Raw genomic sequence first — 20,273 nt, forward strand, 5'->3', positions numbered from 1 at the left:
CGGGGAAACTTGGTTCACAGACGGAAGCAGTTACGTCCTAAATGGTAATCGACATGCGGGATACGCCATCACCACCAGCCAAGAGGTAATAGAATCAGGGGCTTTGCCCATGAACACCTCCGCACAGAAGGCAGAAATAATTGCTCTAACCCGCGCCCTGGAATTGGCCCAGGGCAAAGTTGTGAACATTTATACAGACTCAAGATATGCCTTTGGAGTTGTACATGCACATGGAGCAATTTGGAAGGAGAGAGGACTATTGAACTCCCAAGGGAAAAATATCAAACACGCAGAAGAAATTCTGAAGTTACTGGAAGCTGTCCAGCTCCCTAAGAAAGTGGCAATTATGCATATTAAGGCACACCAGAAAGTGAGCTCAGATTTCGAAAAAGGGAATGAACTGGCGGACAGAGAGGCAAAACAAGTGGCCAAAACAAAGGTAAAAATAGAAGGGGCCTTAATTCCTGATAGGCAAATCTCCCTAGAAGGTAAGCCAGAATATACCAGGGAAGATCAGAAGCTTATTACAGATTTAGAAGGGTCATATAATGAAGAGGGGTGGGCTCATACCCCACAGGGAAAACTAATCATTCCCTCTTGCTTACTGTGGCATTTGATATGGGAGGAACATAGGAAAAGACATTGGGGGACAGGGGCTCTGTATAAACATTTGATAAGAGAAATTGTGGCTAGAAATTTATACACCACGGTGAGACAGGTGACTCAACAATGCGATCTTTGCCTCCAGACTAATCCTAAGAATACCCCCAAACTAGAAATGGGCCAGATTGGAAAAGGCAATGGGCCTGGACAACAATGGCAAATTCATTTTACAGAACTTCCAAGAAAAGGGGGGTATCGATATTTATTGGTATTAACTGATACCTTCTCAGGTTGGCCAGAAGCATTCCCAACAAGAACGGCTAAAGCTTGGGAGGTAACTTAAATACTGGTACAAGAGATAATACCACATTTTGGGGTTCCAGCAACCATATCCTCTGACAGAGGACCACATTTTGTCTCAAAAATAGTACAACAAATTAGCCGCCATTTGGGTATAGATTGGCAGCTTCATACTCCATATCACCCCCAGTCGAGTGGTCAAGTGGAAAAAATGAACCACTGAATCAAACAGCAAATTGTGAAATTGGGACAAGAAGCAAATTTGACATGGCCTCAGTCTCTCCCTTTAGCCCTTCTGCGTATACGAACAAGACCAAGGGCGAAAGAAGGACTGAGCCCCTTTGAAATGTTGTATGGACGACCCTATGAAATACAGAAAGGGGTGTCTGTGCAAGCTGGGGACGAAATTGTGACCTCTTACATGGTAGCATTGAGTAAGCAGCTCAATAAAATCCGGAAGCATGTGGCTGGGACTCGAGGGAGAGGTTTGGATGGGCCTGTACATAATATACAACCTGGGGATTATGTATATGTAAAGTGTCTTACAGAAAAAACCCTGGAGCCACAGTGGGAAGGACCATTCCAAGTACTAATCACCTCCTTTACTGCAATCAGAATCAAGGAACAGAACGCTTGGATTCATCACACCAGAGTGAAAGAGACACCCAAAACTCCATGAAAGTCACCACAAAACCCGATGGACATTTAGTTTTTACACGGTAATATGGGGAGTTGTGGGGACTCTGTGTAAGGCGTGGGATGAAAACCTGTTTGTCAGATATAACCAGGAGCTAGCAAAGGATATTAATGTATCAAGCTGTTGGATGTGTACCTTAATACCCAGACAAGGAGAAACCTTCCCATTTATTGGTGTCCCCCTCAGAACAAACAGCACTAAAACACTATTGAATAGAACTGCCAACTATACTTGTTTATATGGAAATGGTTCCAGAACTATAGTGAAGTATAAACTTGATCTGGATAGCAGAGACCCACGTGATAATGATCGATACAATTGGTCCTGGAGATTAAAAGACATGGAAAGAGGCAGAGGGGGAGACCCCATAATGATGCGCCCCCATTATGCCAACAGTTCTAGTTTTCTTGGGACACTGAATGGAACTTGCTTTCGATGTAATGAATCACACTCTACAGGGATAGCTAATACAGGATGGGGAAATCTAACAGGGAGTTGTTATCTTCCTCCTCCTCGGGAGCCGTCCAATTGTAATCTCCCTGATGGGCGTTGGTACCTTTGTGCAAATGGGGAGGCACATAAGAGTTTACCTATCGATTGGTGGGGAGAATGCACAGAGGGAATAATAATCCCACCAACACTCCCTATCTTAGGAAAATTACAGGGAATATTCTGATCCCCATGGCACCACACGAGGACTAAAAGAACCTCTAACCCTCTTATAGAACGAGGCACCACATTCCACAGTGTGGTACGATGGCTTTTCCCAATGCTTGGAGTATCTGAATTGGAAAAAGCAATAGTCAATGTATCAGCGGTGGTCGAGACTTTAGCCAATACTACTGCTGACGCTCTAGGAAAATTACATGCCGAAATTGATTCCTTGGCAAAGATAACGATACAAAATCGCCTTGCATTAGATATGTTAACCGCAAAGGAAGGGGGTGTGTGCATACTTATAAATCAAAGCTGTTGTGCTTATTTAAATGAAAGACAGCAAGTAGAGACAGATATTGAAAAGATTTGGGAAATTTCTAAGGAGTTACATCTTATCACTATGGATGACACATCATGGGGATTTTCTGAGATATGGGAAAAACTAACTTCCTGGTTGCCAAATTTAACATGGCCAAAACAACTGTTTGTGACAGCAATAGTAATCATTTTTCTGCTCATAATCCTTTGTACAACAATTCGATGCAGCTTATGGTGTTTCCAAAGCACAGGAGATTCCTACAGCGAATGGAAAAAGAATCAGTTGCGACAAAAACTCGAGTCCAATAAATATTTTGAAAGAATGCTAGATAGGGAAACAGTGCATTAGAAGTACTAGAGTTGGATATAGTAAAAGAATTTACTATTTTCTAGAAAAGGGGGGACTGAAACGGGGAGCCAAAGGAACCTTAGTAGATATAGTAGATATATGGATGTAGATAGGAACTGTTTAATAATTATCTAGCTTATAATGAAGTTAAAGAAATTTCAATAGAGGTAGACATGGCCCAAGAGGATGAGAAGTGGTGCTTAACGTTTGCATTGTTGGCCCAAGAGGATGAGAAGTGATGCTTAATGTTTGCATTGTTGAGGCTGGCTGGGGCAGGAGATAGTCCCTGATAAGAAGCAGCAGTCGACCCCAAAAACCAGCCAAGACCAGCCTTGTGACTTTTTGGAACTAATTTTAATATGAAGCGGGGATAGGTCATGCCTATGTATAGGCGTATTGCGAAACTCCATGTATCTGTAACACTTGACTGTATAAATTTGAAGTGAACTGCCGAGTCAGGCGCGCACGACTTTGGTGGGACTACCCCCCGTGCTGCCCAGCGCTGAATAAACATACCTACTTTACAATCTCACTGATTGTGGAGTCTGTTTCCGCTCGTCAGTTTGGCGAGCCAAGCAGGAGACTCTCTGCTCGGCTGCGGGACCGACTGCAGAGCGGACGCCCCTCGGCGCGCCCCGAGCACTTTCCTCGGAGGAGCCTCCGCTGCCAGCCGCTCACCGTGGGAGCAGACAACGACCTCCTGAAGCCGCGGACCAAACGGTATGTTTTACAAAGGGGAGCCTGTAAAAGTACGGGCTGGGGCAGCTGGTAAATCGCGCAGAGACATCTGTCGTGCAGCGTAGTCCCCGTATGGGAGGAGGGTACCCTGTATGGTAACAAGGGGGGATTTGCTGACCGATAGAGCGGCCGCCAGCGATCTTGGGGGTAGATCGAGCAAATCCGGGGTGACCGCTGCATCCCAGTATCGGGAGCCAGGACGGACCTGTCGATGACTGGTATATAAGAGGCAGGAGAAGGGTAAGCGCACCCCCTCGCAATTGCGCTTGGTACATTTTTGCAGCTGCTGAAAGGTTGTCAACTGGAGCGATGATTGTATGATGATGAGAATGTTTGGAAATTTTATGTTAAAGATTTTGTGTATGTGGAAATGTTATGTTGAGATTTATATGTGTATATATGTTTGTTAGTGTGTAAATGTCTTTACGTATTAATGGGGGAATAGGGCGAAGGGAATCACTCCTTCGGTGGTTTGGGCTTGAACCTTGGGAATATTTAAACAACGGAGGGCATTGGATAAGAAGGGAAAACGGGCAGTGTTATTTAAAAGGAGCATATATGTAAGAGGCTGAATTGTTATCTCGAACCATTTGCCTCAAAGATTGTTAGGTATGAGGGACTGGGCTGTCATCAAGGAACTGTGAACTGCTCATCTTGAGCCCTTTGTCTCCAAGATGGCCGGTTTAAGCGGGACACTCCTCTGTCCATAAGGACAATTACCAGGCCATTGAGGCATCCAGGGGAGGAAACTGGGCTGGAGCTGATAAGATATTGGTTTCTGGTATCGATCACGCGAAGGTTGTGTGATGAATGAAACCTGCAGCGCATGACATCATCGAAATATGCCCTATAAAGAACCCCTAGAAACAAGTGGTGAGGGGGCCTTTTCTTCCTCACCAAAGAATTGAAGATTGAGGACCAACGGGACGCCGCTGGATCCGTGCTGGTAACCATCCTTGCAACTCCCACCACCGACTGCTGGCCTGAGGACCAACGGGACGCCGCTGGATCCGTGCTGGTGACCATCCTTACAACTCCCACCACCGACTGCTTGCCTGAGGGCCGACGGGACGCCGCTGGATCCATGGTGGTGACTATCCTTGCAACTCTATCCCGACTGCTTGCTTAATTTCTACCTTTTCTTCCATCCTATCCTATCGCTACCATTTTCCACTTTTGATACTTTTGATAATAAAAACTCTTTTGACTATATGGCATTTGACCTCGTTTGTGTCTTAATCTCGCTCTTGGGATCATATAGAAACCTTCCCCGACATTGGATCGGGACATTTAAATTTGCGTCACGGACAGGATCCCTTGAGACGAGAGTGCCGTACTGTTTCCCTGCTTTAATACGCGAGACCTCTCAGGAACGTAAGGGGGGGCAGGCTTGTGGTGTATGAAACTTTACGTGCTGCCTTCCTGAGACGACTGCTTCCCCGCTTTTTATAAGGTGTTTGAAACTTTACGTGCTACCTTCCTGAGCCGACTGCTTTCCCACTTTAATACGTGAGACCTCTCAGGAACGTAAGGGGGGCAGGCTTGTGGTGTTTGAAACTTTACGTGCTACCTTCCTGAGATGACTGCTTCCCCGCTTTGTATAAGATGGGTGATAGCAAAATTGCCCGTTTGGGGAAAGAAGCTTTGTTTGATTTTTTAGAAAAACATAAAGCGCGACCCTCTGTGCTTGAGATAGACTGGGCTCAGGGAAATTGGTATAATCTGCAGAGCGTTGTTGATCGGATGGTCGCTTTACAGAAAGATGCTAGAGTGCGGTCAGGGAAAGGAAAAGCAATTGTCTGTGCCGTTCTCGGTGCCAGTCTGGCCGCAGCAGTGGAGGATAGGGATTGCCACCTCACTGCAGAATCTCAAGTTATTGAATCCCTCCAAAATCTTGTTCAGTCCCTTATGGGACAAGTGGCGGGATTAAAAGCACAACTTGAAGCAGAAAAGAACCAAGTGAAACATTTGCAAATTGCTCTTAAGGAGCAGCTCCTTGCGGGTACTGTCCGTGAGGAAATTCCTCCAAGATCAGAAATTGGCTACCCCTTTAAGGACCTGCAGGCAGCAAAAGAGAGAGTGGAGAAGTTAGAGCTGCCTTCATTGCGACCTTTAGTCAAAACTGAATATACTTATGATGATGAGCAAGACCAGTTCCCCCAAGTTACAACTAAAGAGGTCCCCTATACTGCCACTGAGTTGGCAAAACTAAAAAAGGAATTTGGCCGAACCCCTAAGGAGTCAGAAACGGAGTATGTGTGGAGAGTATCATTGTCGGGGGGTGACCAGATTTTGTTAAGTGAAAAGGAGGCAGAAGGGTATTGGGGACCGGGAGTGTTTTTAACTACTGGGAATCACCGTTCCCCCTGGTCTTTAACCCAACGGGCAGCCTATTGGGCGGGAGGTTTGAACCCCTTGGAGAGGGGAGATCCCCTCGCGATTACGGGGACTATTGATCAATTAGTGGAGAGTGTGCAAAAGGCAGCTTGTCTGCAGATGATGTATGATCGAAAATTGGAGCCTAGGCAGGAGTCCCCAATGATGATGTTGGTGGATCCTGAGCAAATGACTCCCCTTATACGGGGACTCCCTGATTCTCTGAAACCAATTGGTATACAATTACAAGGAAAGATACAGGCGATGCCCCAGGGCGAGAGTGTTGGGGCTGCTTCAGGAGGATTCACGCCTGATCAGCACCGCCGCCCCCCAGATAAGAAAATTTGGACTTGGGGAGAAGTGGCCCAGGAATTAATTAATTACGGGCGCAAATATGGTCCTGTTAACCCTCCAGCCACCAAAACAGACTCCAGGGGCTTGAGGCGGACTGAAGTAAAAATAGTTCCGTGCCCTGGGAGTGATAAGAGAACACCCCTTGCTAAACCGCCGGGGGGGAGAGATATCCCGAACAAACGTAATATACTGTGGGCGCGGGGATACCAGAAGGGGATCCCGCGTAGCTTAATGGACGGGATGCCAACAGACAAATTGGAAAAATTGGTAACAGCGTGGCCTGATAAACCAGTAAACAGAAAAGTGGATTTTGAGAATACTACCCTGAGCACACCTTCCCTGATTGATTTATCAGAAACAAATGCCACCCAAGAGCCGGCGGGAAACTAGATCCTTCGCCTTCCAGTGGTGAGCGGGGGGGCGAAGGTTGGATGTATATTAGACAGCTCACTGAAAACGGCCAGGGTGATTTACTAATTACAGGCATTGTGGGACCAAGACAAGTCCCAGTCACCTTTTTGGTAGATACCGGAGCTCAGATTTCAGCTATTAAAACCAAAGATGCTGCTAATAGCGGAATTACACCCTCCAAACAGCGGCTTTTTGTGGCAGATGCATTCGGCATTGTTCAGCCACAGGCATTAGCAATGGTCAGCCTGCGTTTGCCAGGAGAAGATAGTGCCACTACAGTGACAATGGTTGTGGGGGAGTTTCCACTTAACCTTTTAGGACTTGATGTTTTAAAAGGAAAAACCTGGATTGATAACCAAAGCAGACAGTGGTCGTTTGGCTCTCCCACAATAGATATTCGGCTGTTAAAAGCCGCGCCGCTGCTTCCCCCTTCAAAGCTTACAAATGTTAAGCCCTACCCGATACCCTTGGGGGCCAGAGAGGGAATAACACCTGTGTTAGAGACTTAAAGGGACAGGGTATTGTGATTCCAACCCATTCTCCTTTTAACTCCCCGGTGTGGCCAGTGCGAAAACCTAACGGCAAGTGGAGATTAACTGTAGATTATCGCAGACTTAATGCAAATACCGGTCCATTGACAGCTGCGGTACCAAATATTGCTGAGCTTATAGCTACAATCCAAGAACGAGCCCACCCGATTATGGCAACAGTGGATGTTAAAGATATGTTTTTTACGGTCCCCCTGCAAACAGAGGATCAAGACCGCTTTGCATTTACTTGGGAGGGTCAGCAATTTACTTTTACCCGACTCCCACAAGGATACAAGCATTCCCCCACTCTAGCTCATCATGCGTTAGCGCAGGAGCTAGAAGTAATTCAGACAGAGGAAGGGGTCAGTGTTTATCAGTACATTGATGACATTCTTGTAGGTGGGGATGAAACAGAAAAGGTTCAGAAAACTCAAGATAACATAATTTCTCACTTGGAAAGCTTGGGGCTGAAAATTCCACCAGAGAAAATACAAACACCCTCAAGCGAAGTAAAGTTTTTAGGAATTTGGTGGAAGGGAGGGATGACATGTATCCCCCCTGACACCCTTTCCTCATTGGATCAGATTAAAATGCCAGAGTCAAAAAAGGATTTACAGCACGTACTAGGATTACTTGTGTTTTGGAGGAAACATATCCCTGATTTTTCAATTATTGCAAGACCCCTATATGACTTGTTGCGAAAAGGGGCTCAGTGGGAATGGACCAAGCCCCACGAAGAGGCATTGCAATTGCTAATTTTTGAAGCAACTTCCCATCAAGCCCTTGGTCCTATTCATCCCACAGACCCTGTCCATATTGAATGGGGATTTGCCAAAAGTGGGTTATCAATACATTTATGGCAAAAGGGCCCCAAAGGACCCACTCGACCTATTGGGTTCTATTCTCGCAGTTTTAAGGATGCAGAAAAAAGATATACTGCTTGGGAGAAAGGTTTGTTTGTAGTCAGTCTAGCCTTGAAAGAGGCTGAACGGACTATTCGACAGCAGTCTATAGTACTTAGAGGCCCGTTTAAAGTAACCAAGACTGTTTTAGCAGGAACTCCGCCCCCTGACGGGGTGGCTCAGAGAGCCTCTGTACGAAAATGGTATGCCCAGATAGAGCATTATTGTGACATTTTTACTGTGTCTGAGGGGGCAGCAAAGATGTTAACCATTCAAGAGGAAATACGTGAAACTGTTAATTGTTTGTGTAGTTTTGTCAGTGATTGCTTTGTTAATATTTACAAGATGTTTGTTATACCACCGCAGATGTTGTTTTGGTCAACTATTGTTGCCGCCTTTAATATCTGGGGAAACTCCTGTACCCCTCTTTTCGGCTTGGAGTGGCAAAATGAATTTGTGGCTCTAGGCCAGCAAGTGGCCAACACTTTTAATCTGACTAATTGTTGGGTATGTGGTGGGCCCTTAGGTTTGGAAAGCTGGCCATGGACTGCTGTCCCTATTTCCCCAAAATGGTTAGTGAGTAATTACAGTGAGGTCAAAAATGATTCTTACTGGGGTGAAGACATGCAGCCCTGGACAATACAATACCCAGTCCAAGGTGAATATTGTCTGAACCGAACACAGAAAGATGGTATTCCCGTGGGAAATAGCAAGTGCAACTGGACCTATCCTTATGACAACCATTGCCTCACTGACGGTTGTAGACCAATTGATTGTTCAAACCATAGGGCAGCTATATCACTGCCAGAGGGGGGCGACCAGGCATATTGTCGCCTTTTGAGTTCTAGTTCTCCAAGTTTTGTACCTCGCTGGTCTGGATGGGCCTGGGTGAATCAAACAGGACACAGGAAACAGTTTTCCCATTTTTGGTCTTCCACTAATCAGTCTAATGACCTTCTTAATGTTACCTGCTTCTGGCACCATGATTCTGGTGCCTGGAAATGCAGACTCACTGATAAAACATATTCTCGTCTCCCTGATGGGACTCAAATTTGGTGGTCAAGTGTTAATAAAGACTACTGTAAGGGACATTTGAGTATAGGTCCGGATGGGCTTCCTATCTGTTGGGGCACCACAGAGGAGGTGGGAAAAACTGTGGACAGGTTGTTGATGAACGGTCCATCTGATCATCCTCTGGGAGTAGGTAATTCAACATATTTCCAATCACCACGGACACCTACTGGTTTGTTTGAAAATGGTGCACGAGCCTTAAAGGGTCACTATTGGGTGTGTGGCCAACGGGCCTACGAACTGCTACCAGCAAATTGGACTGGAGTGTGTTATGTGGGGGTAGTTCACCCTTTGTTTTTCCTGCTCCCAGACGATGAAAGGAATGGACTGGGTGTTAAAGTATATGATGATCTCAATCGATATCGACGATCCATTGATACCTCTATAGCAGGTGGGAGTGGTCAAACCTGGGGCAAAGACAAGTGGACGCCTCAATGTATCATACAACATTATGGACCTGCCACCTGGAACCCCAATGAGTGGGTTAGCGGTGCTCGAGAACCTATCTATAACCTAAATCGCATCATCCGGTTACAAGCTGTCCTAGAGATCATTACTAACGAGACAGCCCGTGCCCTTGATCTATTGGCGGATCAAGGTACACAAATGCGAACAGCAATATTACAACATTACATGGTTCTCGATTACCTGCTAGCCGAGGAAGGAGGTGTTTGTGGTAAACTAAATGATTCTAACTGTTATTTAAAAATTGATGACAGCGGGAAAATTGTTAAACAAATTACTGCGGGAATACGAAAGCTGGCCCATGTTCCTGTCCAGACATGGAAAAGCTGGGACATTGATATGTTTTCCTGGCTCCCTGGAGGTCCATGGGTTAAACGAATCCTATTTTACTTGTTGTGTGGTTTTACCATGTTATTCTTTTTACCATGTGTCATTCCATGCTTTATACAATTGATTCAACGTGTTGTAACTAATATGCAATTTGTAACTACTATTTCGCCTGACGGTGTTAAACAAATTCGCGCTGTGCACCGAACCACACCGTCGGCAATACAGATTGTATAAAATGCTCTTTTCTGGCTTTTCTATATAGCTATCTTTTCTCAAAACCACCATGGGTCCTGAAACAATCTTTGAGCCACGGGGTGGTGTAAGAGGCTGAATTGTTATCTCGAACCATTTGCCTCAAAGATTGTTAGGTATGAGGGACTGGGCTGTCATCAAGGAACTGTGAACTGCTCATCTTGAGCCCTTTGTCTCCAAGATGGCCGGTTTAAGCGGGACACTCCTCTGTCCATAAGGACAATTACCAGGCCATTGAGGCATCCAGGGGAGGAAACTGGGCTGGAGCTGATAAGATATTGGTTTCTGGTATCGATCACGCGAAGGTTGTGTGATGAATGAAACCTGCAGCGCATGACATCATCGAAATATGCCCTATAAAGAACCCCTAGAAACAAGTGGTGAGGGGGCCTTTTCTTCCTCACCAAAGAATTGAAGATTGAGGACCAACGGGACGCCGCTGGATCCGTGCTGGTAACCATCCTTGCAACTCCCACCACCGACTGCTGGCCTGAGGACCAACGGGATGCCGCTGGATCCGTGCTGGTGACCATCCTTACAACTCCCACCACCGACTGCTTGCCTGAGGACCAACGGGACGCCGCTGGATCCGTGCTGGTGACCATCCTTGCAACTCCCACCACCGACTGCTTGCCTGAGGGCCGACGGGACGCCGCTGGATCCATGGTGGTGACTATCCTTGCAACTCTATCCCGACTGCTTGCTTAATTTCTACCTTTTCTTCCATCCTATCCTATCGCCACCATTTTCCACTTTTGATACTTTTGATAATAAAAACTCTTTTGACTATATGGCATTTGACCTCGTTTGTGTCTTAATCTCGCTCTTGGGATCATATAGAAACCTTCCCCAACATTGGATCGGGACAATATATGACTTCCGCAGGCTGGCAAGTAGCTTTGGATTGGGAACAACCTGCTGTAAACATATCTCAAAATCCCAGGGTTGGTGGACAAATAGGGGTGATTCCCTGCTTTGTATGTGGGCTTGCAACTGGACTATATAATAATTGGCATCCGGCTTGGGTTGTGTTGAAGTGTAAATCTTGTGGGAGAAGGTGGTACTGTACATCTAGCAGACGGAAACCAGACTGCCTTAAGTGTTTTCCTCAAATTCCACACTTTTATGATTGGGAAAGAGCTCACCAAGAATCCGAAATAGTGAGATTGGTGTGTGGAAGGGAAAATTTAATTCCAGAAATTTGGGACGTGTGGGAGGAAAATTGGGAAAAGACTATAAAGAAGTGTAAGAAACGATTTGCATGGAAGCTTATTGAAAGGAGAAGCCAGAATCAAGCTTAAGAATCATTAGGAGAAGTTATAAAATGGGAAACAATCAAGGAGGAGTATTGAGGAAGAGTCCTCTGGAAAGATATTGTTGGGACCGGAGGTACGGAAAGTAAAAAGAACCTTATTAAATATTGCAATCAATGGTGGCCGTTGTATAAGTTAGAAGGTGATGCTAGGTGGCCACTTAATGGGTCAATAGATTATAATACTCTGTTACAACTAATGCTGTTTTTAAGGAGAGAAGGAAAATGGGATGAGGTTTCGTATGCAGACATGTTTTTCACCCTCTGAAACCATCCAGAGTGGCAAAGGGACTGTGGAATGGTACCCCCACAGGACCCCATGGTGCTTGCACTTGAGCGAGAAAACAACAAGGAGCTTAGAGGTAAACTGAGGCGGTGTTGTTCGGCATGTAATATTGGACAAAGATGTACAAAGACAAATAAAATCCATCAGGCACCAGAACAAGATCTAACTGATTTGTTTAAGCCTCCCCCTCGACCACAGGAACAGGATGCAGACTCGGATAGAACTCCGACCCCCCCGAACAGCCCTGTATCTTCCCGTACTAGGAAGAAAACTACCTCAACAGCTTTACAAGCACCTCTCCGAGAGGCGGTAGGGCCGGATGGTGGGACGATGTTAATCAAAGTACCCTTTTCTACTGCTGACCTAGGGGAATGGAAAAAGGTTGCAAAAGATTATAGGAGTGATCCGGTAAGTGTAACTAAGCATTTCCAATTTATTGTAAAACAGCATAACCCTGATTGGAAGGATATACAGCTATTATTGGAATATATGACTGAGAGAAACAGCTGATTTTAAAAACAGCAGGGAACCTAGCTGAAGATCATTATAAGATTACAGGAGGAGACATTAAGGAATATTTCCCTCTCCAAGACCCAAAGTGGGATGTTAATAGATCTGCACATATGGAAAGATTGCAGGGGTATCAGGAGTGGATTACAAAAGGAATGGAGAGGGCAATCCCCAAAACTATAAATTGGTCAGCTCTATATGCAGTCAAACAGAGTCCTTCCGAGTCCTCCATCCGAATTCCTGGATCGACTGAGGGATGTGATGTGCCGCAGCACACCGCTGGATCCTGGGTCAGAGGTAGGAGTACAACAATTGGTCTCCCTGTTTTTGGGTCAATCTATAGGGGATAGAAGGTGCAACTTCAGAAATTACACCCTACAGAGGGTAGGAATTTAGAAATATTATTGGATGAAGCATGGAGAGTATTTAGTAACAGAGAGGAAGGATATAGGCAAGGGCAAAGGAAATTAATGGCTGTTATCCAGGAAGAAAGAGGAAGAGGGCCTAGACGAGACTTGCCCCGACTCAGCAAGGATCAATGTGCTTTGTGTAAGAAATTTGGTCATTGGAAAAAGGAATGCCCAAAGAACAAGAAGGAGGATCAGAGGGCTCAAACAGGAAGAACGGTAGCCCATGTGAAGGGAGATTGACGGGAACCTGGGGAATCTACCCTAGCGGATCCACTGGTTATAATTAAGCTAGGGAAAACACAACAAGAGGTAGAATTTTTGGTAGATACGGGGGCAACATACTCGGTTCTGAATCAAGCTTTGATGCCTCTGGGAGATGATTATGTCATGGTGAAAGGAGCGACTGGCCAAAGTGAAAAGGCATATTTTTGTAAACCTTTAGAATATAAATTAGGAAAACAGTGGGGCATTCATAAATTTTTATATATGCCCAACTCCCCAAAGGCACTTTTGGGAAGGGACTTGTTGGAACAATTGGGAGCAAAAATTGTATTCGAAAAGGGAGAAATTACTCTGGAGGTAAAAGATCAGCAATATATTCAAATGTTGAGCCTAACCTTAACCAGTCTCCCCCTAGAAGGAAGCATTAATGAGGACATCTTAAACCAAGTGTACCCAGGGGTATGGGCTACCGATGTACCTGGAAGAGCAAAAAGTGCTCCACCTGTTGAAGTTAGGATCAAGGAAGGCCAAAAGCTGGTAAGAATTAAACAATATCCCCTAAAGAAGGAAGACAGAGAAGGAATCTGGCCGGTGATAGAAAAATTTTAGCATTTGGGATTATTAAAAGAATGTGAGTCTGAATTCAATACCCCTATATTACCTGTTCAGAAGCCCGATGGGTCATATCGGGTGGTCCAAGACTTACGGGCGGTGAATAAGATAACTGAAGATCTTTACCCAGTAGTGGCAAACCCATATACCCTGTTGACCATATTAACACCTGAATTGACTTGGTTTACTGTTTTAGATTTGAAGGATGCTTTCTTTTGCCTCCCTCTCCATGAGACCAGCCAAAAATTATTTGCATTCGAATGGGAAAATCCCAAGAGTGGTCAAAAGACCCAGCTCACTTGGATGGTGTTGCCACAAGGATTTAAGAACAGTCCTACCATTTTCGGCAATCAGCTTGTGAAAGACTTAGAATCCTGGGAAACCCCGTCTGAGGAGGGAAAGCTGTTGCAGTATGTGGATGATATCCTGATCGCCACCAAGACAGAGAAAGATTGTATAATATGGACGGTGAGTCTGTTGAATTTCCTGGGACTTCAAGGGTACCGGCTATCCAAGAAGGCGGCACAGGTAATGCAACGCAAAGTGAATTATTTGGGCTATGAAATTAGTGCGGGACAAAGAACTTTGGGACAGGCCCGTAAAGAGGCAATATGCCAAACTCAGAAACCTCAGACAGTGAAAGAGTTACGGACTTTTCTGGGAATGACGGGGTGGTGCCGATTGTGGATCTATAATTATGGACTGCTTGTTAAACCACTGTATGCGCTGACAGCCACTGAGCAGAAACACCTTGAGTGGAACAAGGAGACCGAACGAGCCTTTGAGCTACTGAAAAAGGCTTTGATGTCAGCCCCGGCCTTAGGACTCCCAGATGTGAGTAAGCCGTTTCTTCTTTACTCCCACGAGAAGCAGGGCATTGCCCTGGGAATATTAGCACAAAACCTGGGCCCATATCGACAGGCAGTTGCCTACTTCTCTAAGCAGTTAGACACGACTGCAAAAGGTTGGCCTGGATGCCTGTGGGCGGTTGCGGCTGTGATACTGAATATACAGGAAGTCCAAAAGTTTACTCTGGGCCAGAAAATGACTGTTCTGGTGTCTCATACAGTATCAGCAGTACTGGAAGCAAAAGGTGGACATTGGCTCTCTCCACAAAGATTCCTGAGATATCAAGCTATATTGGTAGAGCAGGATGATGTAGAGATTGTAGTCACTAACATTGTTAACCCAGCTTCTTTTCTCAGCGGGAACACAGGAGAACCGGTACATCATGACTGTTTGGAAACCATTGAAGCAACATACGCCAGTCGCCCAGACCTGAAAGACAGCCCCATGGAAAGCGGGGAAACTTGGTTCACAGACGGAAGCAGTTACGTCCTAAATGGTAATCGACATGCGGGATACGCCATCACCACCAGCCAAGAGGTAATAGAATCAGGGGCTTTGCCCATGAACACCTCCGCACAGAAGGCAGAAATAATTGCTCTAACCCGCGCCCTGGAATTGGCCCAGGGCAAAGTTGTGAACATTTATACAGACTCAAGATATGCCTTTGGAGTTGTACATGCACATGGAGCAATTTGGAAGGAGAGAGGACTATTGAACTCCCAAGGGAAAAATATCAAACACGCAGAAGAAATTCTGAAGTTACTGGAAGCTGTCCAGCTCCCTAAGAAAGTGGCAATTATGCATATTAAGGCACACCAGAAAGTGAGCTCAGATTTCGAAAAAGGGAATGAACTGGCGGACAGAGAGGCAAAACAAGTGGCCAAAACAAAGGTAAAAATAGAAGGGGCCTTAATTCCTGATAGGCAAATCTCCCTAGAAGGTAAGCCAGAATATACCAGGGAAGATCAGAAGCTTATTACAGATTTAGAAGGGTCATATAATGAAGAGGGGTGGGCTCATACCCCACAGGGAAAACTAATCATTCCCTCTTGCTTACTGTGGCATTTGATATGGGAGGAACATAGGAAAAGACATTGGGGGACAGGGGCTCTGTATAAACATTTGATAAGAGAAATTGTGGCTAGAAATTTATACACCACGGTGAGACAGGTGACTCAACAATGCGATCTTTGCCTCCAGACTAATCCTAAGAATACCCCCAAACTAGAAATGGGCCAGATTGGAAAAGGCAATGGGCCTGGACAACAATGGCAAATTCATTTTACAGAACTTCCAAGAAAAGGGGGGTATCGATATTTATTGGTATTAACTGATACCTTCTCAGGTTGGCCAGAAGCATTCCCAACAAGAACGGCTAAAGCTTGGGAGGTAACTTAAATACTGGTACAAGAGATAATACCACATTTTGGGGTTCCAGCAACCATATCCTCTGACAGAGGACCACATTTTGTCTCAAAAATAGTACAACAAATTAGCCGCCATTTGGGTATAGATTGGCAGCTTCATACTCCATATCACCCCCAGTCGAGTGGTCAAGTGGAAAAAATGAACCACTGAATCAAACAGCAAATTGTGAAATTGGGACAAGAAGCAAATTTGACATGGCCTCAGTCTCTCCCTTTAGCCCTTCTGCGTATACGAACAAGACCAAGGGCGAAAGAAGGACTGAGCCCCTTTGAAATGTTGTATGGACGACCCTATGAAATACAGAAAGGGGTGTCTGTGCAAGCTGGGGACGAAATTGTGACCTCTTACATGGTAGCATTGAGTAAGCAGCTCAATAAAATCCGGAAGCATGTGGCTGGGACTCGAGGGAGAGGTTTGGATGGGCCTGTACATAATATACAACCTGGGGATTATGTATATGTAAAGTGTCTTACAGAAAAAACCCTGGAGCCACAGTGGGAAGGACCATTCCAAGTACTAATCACCTCCTTTACTGCAATCAGAATCAAGGAACAGAACGCTTGGATTCATCACACCAGAGTGAAAGAGACACCCAAAACTCCATGAAAGTCACCACAAAACCCGATGGACATTTAGTTTTTACACGGTAATATGGGGAGTTGTGGGGACTCTGTGTAAGGCGTGGGATGAAAACCTGTTTGTCAGATATAACCAGGAGCTAGCAAAGGATATTAATGTATCAAGCTGTTGGATGTGTACCTTAATACCCAGACAAGGAGAAACCTTCCCATTTATTGGTGTCCCCCTCAGAACAAACAGCACTAAAACACTATTGAATAGAACTGCCAACTATACTTGTTTATATGGAAATGGTTCCAGAACTATAGTGAAGTATAAACTTGATCTGGATAGCAGAGACCCACGTGATAATGATCGATACAATTGGTCCTGGAGATTAAAAGACATGGAAAGAGGCAGAGGGGGAGACCCCATAATGATGCGCCCCCATTATGCCAACAGTTCTAGTTTTCTTGGGACACTGAATGGAACTTGCTTTCGATGTAATGAATCACACTCTACAGGGATAGCTAATACAGGATGGGGAAATCTAACAGGGAGTTGTTATCTTCCTCCTCCTCGGGAGCCGTCCAATTGTAATCTCCCTGATGGGCGTTGGTACCTTTGTGCAAATGGGGAGGCACATAAGAGTTTACCTATCGATTGGTGGGGAGAATGCACAGAGGGAATAATAATCCCACCAACACTCCCTATCTTAGGAAAATTACAGGGAATATTCTGATCCCCATGGCACCACACGAGGACTAAAAGAACCTCTAACCCTCTTATAGAACGAGGCACCACATTCCACAGTGTGGTACGATGGCTTTTCCCAATGCTTGGAGTATCTGAATTGGAAAAAGCAATAGTCAATGTATCAGCGGTGGTCGAGACTTTAGCCAATACTACTGCTGACGCTCTAGGAAAATTACATGCCGAAATTGATTCCTTGGCAAAGATAACGATACAAAATCGCCTTGCATTAGATATGTTAACCGCAAAGGAAGGGGGTGTGTGCATACTTATAAATCAAAGCTGTTGTGCTTATTTAAATGAAAGACAGCAAGTAGAGACAGATATTGAAAAGATTTGGGAAATTTCTAAGGAGTTACATCTTATCACTATGGATGACACATCATGGGGATTTTCTGAGATATGGGAAAAACTAACTTCCTGGTTGCCAAATTTAACATGGCCAAAACAACTGTTTGTGACAGCAATAGTAATCATTTTTCTGCTCATAATCCTTTGTACAACAATTCGATGCAGCTTATGGTGTTTCCAAAGCACAGGAGATTCCTACAGCGAATGGAAAAAGAATCAGTTGCGACAAAAACTCGAGTCCAATAAATATTTTGAAAGAATGCTAGATAGGGAAACAGTGCATTAGAAGTACTAGAGTTGGATATAGTAAAAGAATTTACTATTTTCTAGAAAAGGGGGGACTGAAACGGGGAGCCAAAGGAACCTTAGTAGATATAGTAGATATATGGATGTAGATAGGAACTGTTTAATAATTATCTAGCTTATAATGAAGTTAAAGAAATTTCAATAGAGGTAGACATGGCCCAAGAGGATGAGAAGTGGTGCTTAACGTTTGCATTGTTGGCCCAAGAGGATGAGAAGTGATGCTTAATGTTTGCATTGTTGAGGCTGGCTGGGGCAGGAGATAGTCCCTGATAAGAAGCAGCAGTCGACCCCAAAAACCAGCCAAGACCAGCCTTGTGACTTTTTGGAACTAATTTTAATATGAAGCGGGGATAGGTCATGCCTATGTATAGGCGTATTGCGAAACTCCATGTATCTGTAACACTTGACTGTATAAATTTGAAGTGAACTGCCGAGTCAGGCGCGCACGACTTTGGTGGGACTACCCCCCGTGCTGCCCAGCGCTGAATAAACATACCTACTTTACAATCTCACTGATTGTGGAGTCTGTTTCCGCTCGTCAGTTTGGCGAGCCAAGCAGGAGACTCTCTGCTCGGCTGCGGGACCGACTGCAGAGCGGACGCCCCTCGGCGCGCCCCGAGCACTTTCCTCGGAGGAGCCTCCGCTGCCAGCCGCTCACCGTGGGAGCAGACAACGACCTCCTGAAGCCGCGGACCAAACGGTATGTTTTACAAAGGGGAGCCTGTAAAAGTACGGGCTGGGGCAGCTGGTAAATCGCGCAGAGACATCTGTCGTGCAGCGTAGTCCCCGTATGGGAGGAGGGTACCCTGTATGGTAACAAGGGGGGATTTGCTGACCGATAGAGCGGCCGCCAGCGATCTTGGGGGTAGATCGAGCAAATCCGGGGTGACCGCTGCATCCCAGTATCGGGAGCCAGGACGGACCTGTCGATGACTGGTATATAAGAGGCAGGAGAAGGGTAAGCGCACCCCCTCGCAATTGCGCTTGGTACATTTTTGCAGCTGCTGAAAGGTTGTCAACTGGAGCGATGATTGTATGATGATGAGAATGTTTGGAAATTTTATGTTAAAGATTTTGTGTATGTGGAAATGTTATGTTGAGATTTATATGTGTATATATGTTTGTTAGTGTGTAAATGTCTTTACGTATTAATGGGGGAATAGGGCGAAGGGAATCACTCCTTCGGTGGTTTGGGCTTGAACCTTGGGAATATTTAAACAACGGAGGGCATTGGATAAGAAGGGAAAACGGGCAGTGTTATTTAAAAGGAGCATATATGTAAGAGGCTGAATTGTTATCTCGAACCATTTGCCTCAAAGATTGTTAGGTATGAGGGACTGGGCTGTCATCAAGGAACTGTGAACTGCTCATCTTGAGCCCTTTGTCTCCAAGATGGCCGGTTTAAGCGGGACACTCCTCTGTCCATAAGGACAATTACCAGGCCATTGAGGCATCCAGGGGAGGAAACTGGGCTGGAGCTGATAAGATATTGGTTTCTGGTATCGATCACGAGAAGGTTGTGTGATGAATGAAACCTGCAGCGCATGACATCATCGAAATATGCCCTATAAAGAACCCCTAGAAACAAGTGGTGAGGGGGCCTTTTCTTCCTCACCAAAGAATTGAAGATTGAGGACCAACGGGACGCCGCTGGATCCGTGCTGGTAACCATCCTTGCAACTCCCACCACCGACTGCTGGCCTGAGGACCAACGGGACGCCGCTGGATCCGTGCTGGTGACCATCCTTACAACTCCCACCACCGACTGCTTGCCTGAGGGCCGACGGGACGCCGCTGGATCCATGGTGGTGACTATCCTTGCAACTCTATCCCGACTGCTTGCTTAATTTCTACCTTTTCTTCCATCCTATCCTATCGCTACCATTTTCCACTTTTGATACTTTTGATAATAAAAACTCTTTTGACTATATGGCATTTGACCTCGTTTGTGTCTTAATCTCGCTCTTGGGATCATATAGAAACCTTCCCCGACATTGGATCGGGACATTTAAATTTGCGTCACGGACAGGATCCCTTGAGACGAGAGTGCCGTACTGTTTCCCTGCTTTAATACGCGAGACCTCTCAGGAACGTAAGGGGGGGCAGGCTTGTGGTGTATGAAACTTTACGTGCTGCCTTCCTGAGACGACTGCTTCCCCGCTTTTTATAAGGTGTTTGAAACTTTACGTGCTACCTTCCTGAGCCGACTGCTTTCCCACTTTAATACGTGAGACCTCTCAGGAACGTAAGGGGGGCAGGCTTGTGGTGTTTGAAACTTTACGTGCTACCTTCCTGAGATGACTGCTTCCCCGCTTTGTATAAG

The 20,273-nt window shown here is 45.5% G+C and overlaps 1 protein-coding gene across 1 annotated transcript; it reads left to right on the top strand.

Moving 5' to 3' along the window:
• Positions 1–5,267: 5,267 nt before the first annotated feature.
• On the top strand, positions 5,268–6,782 carry LOC121232851. The gene has a single exon (XM_041121321.1). It carries the CDS (start codon positions 5,268–5,270, stop codon positions 6,780–6,782), a length of 1,515 nt encoding a protein of 504 aa, XP_040977255.1.
• Positions 6,783–20,273: the final 13,491 nt, after the last annotated feature.

This window comes from Aquila chrysaetos (assembly GCF_900496995.4).
Source record: "Aquila chrysaetos chrysaetos chromosome W unlocalized genomic scaffold, bAquChr1.4 W_unloc_1, whole genome shotgun sequence".
NCBI lineage: Eukaryota > Metazoa > Chordata > Aves > Accipitriformes > Accipitridae > Aquila > Aquila chrysaetos.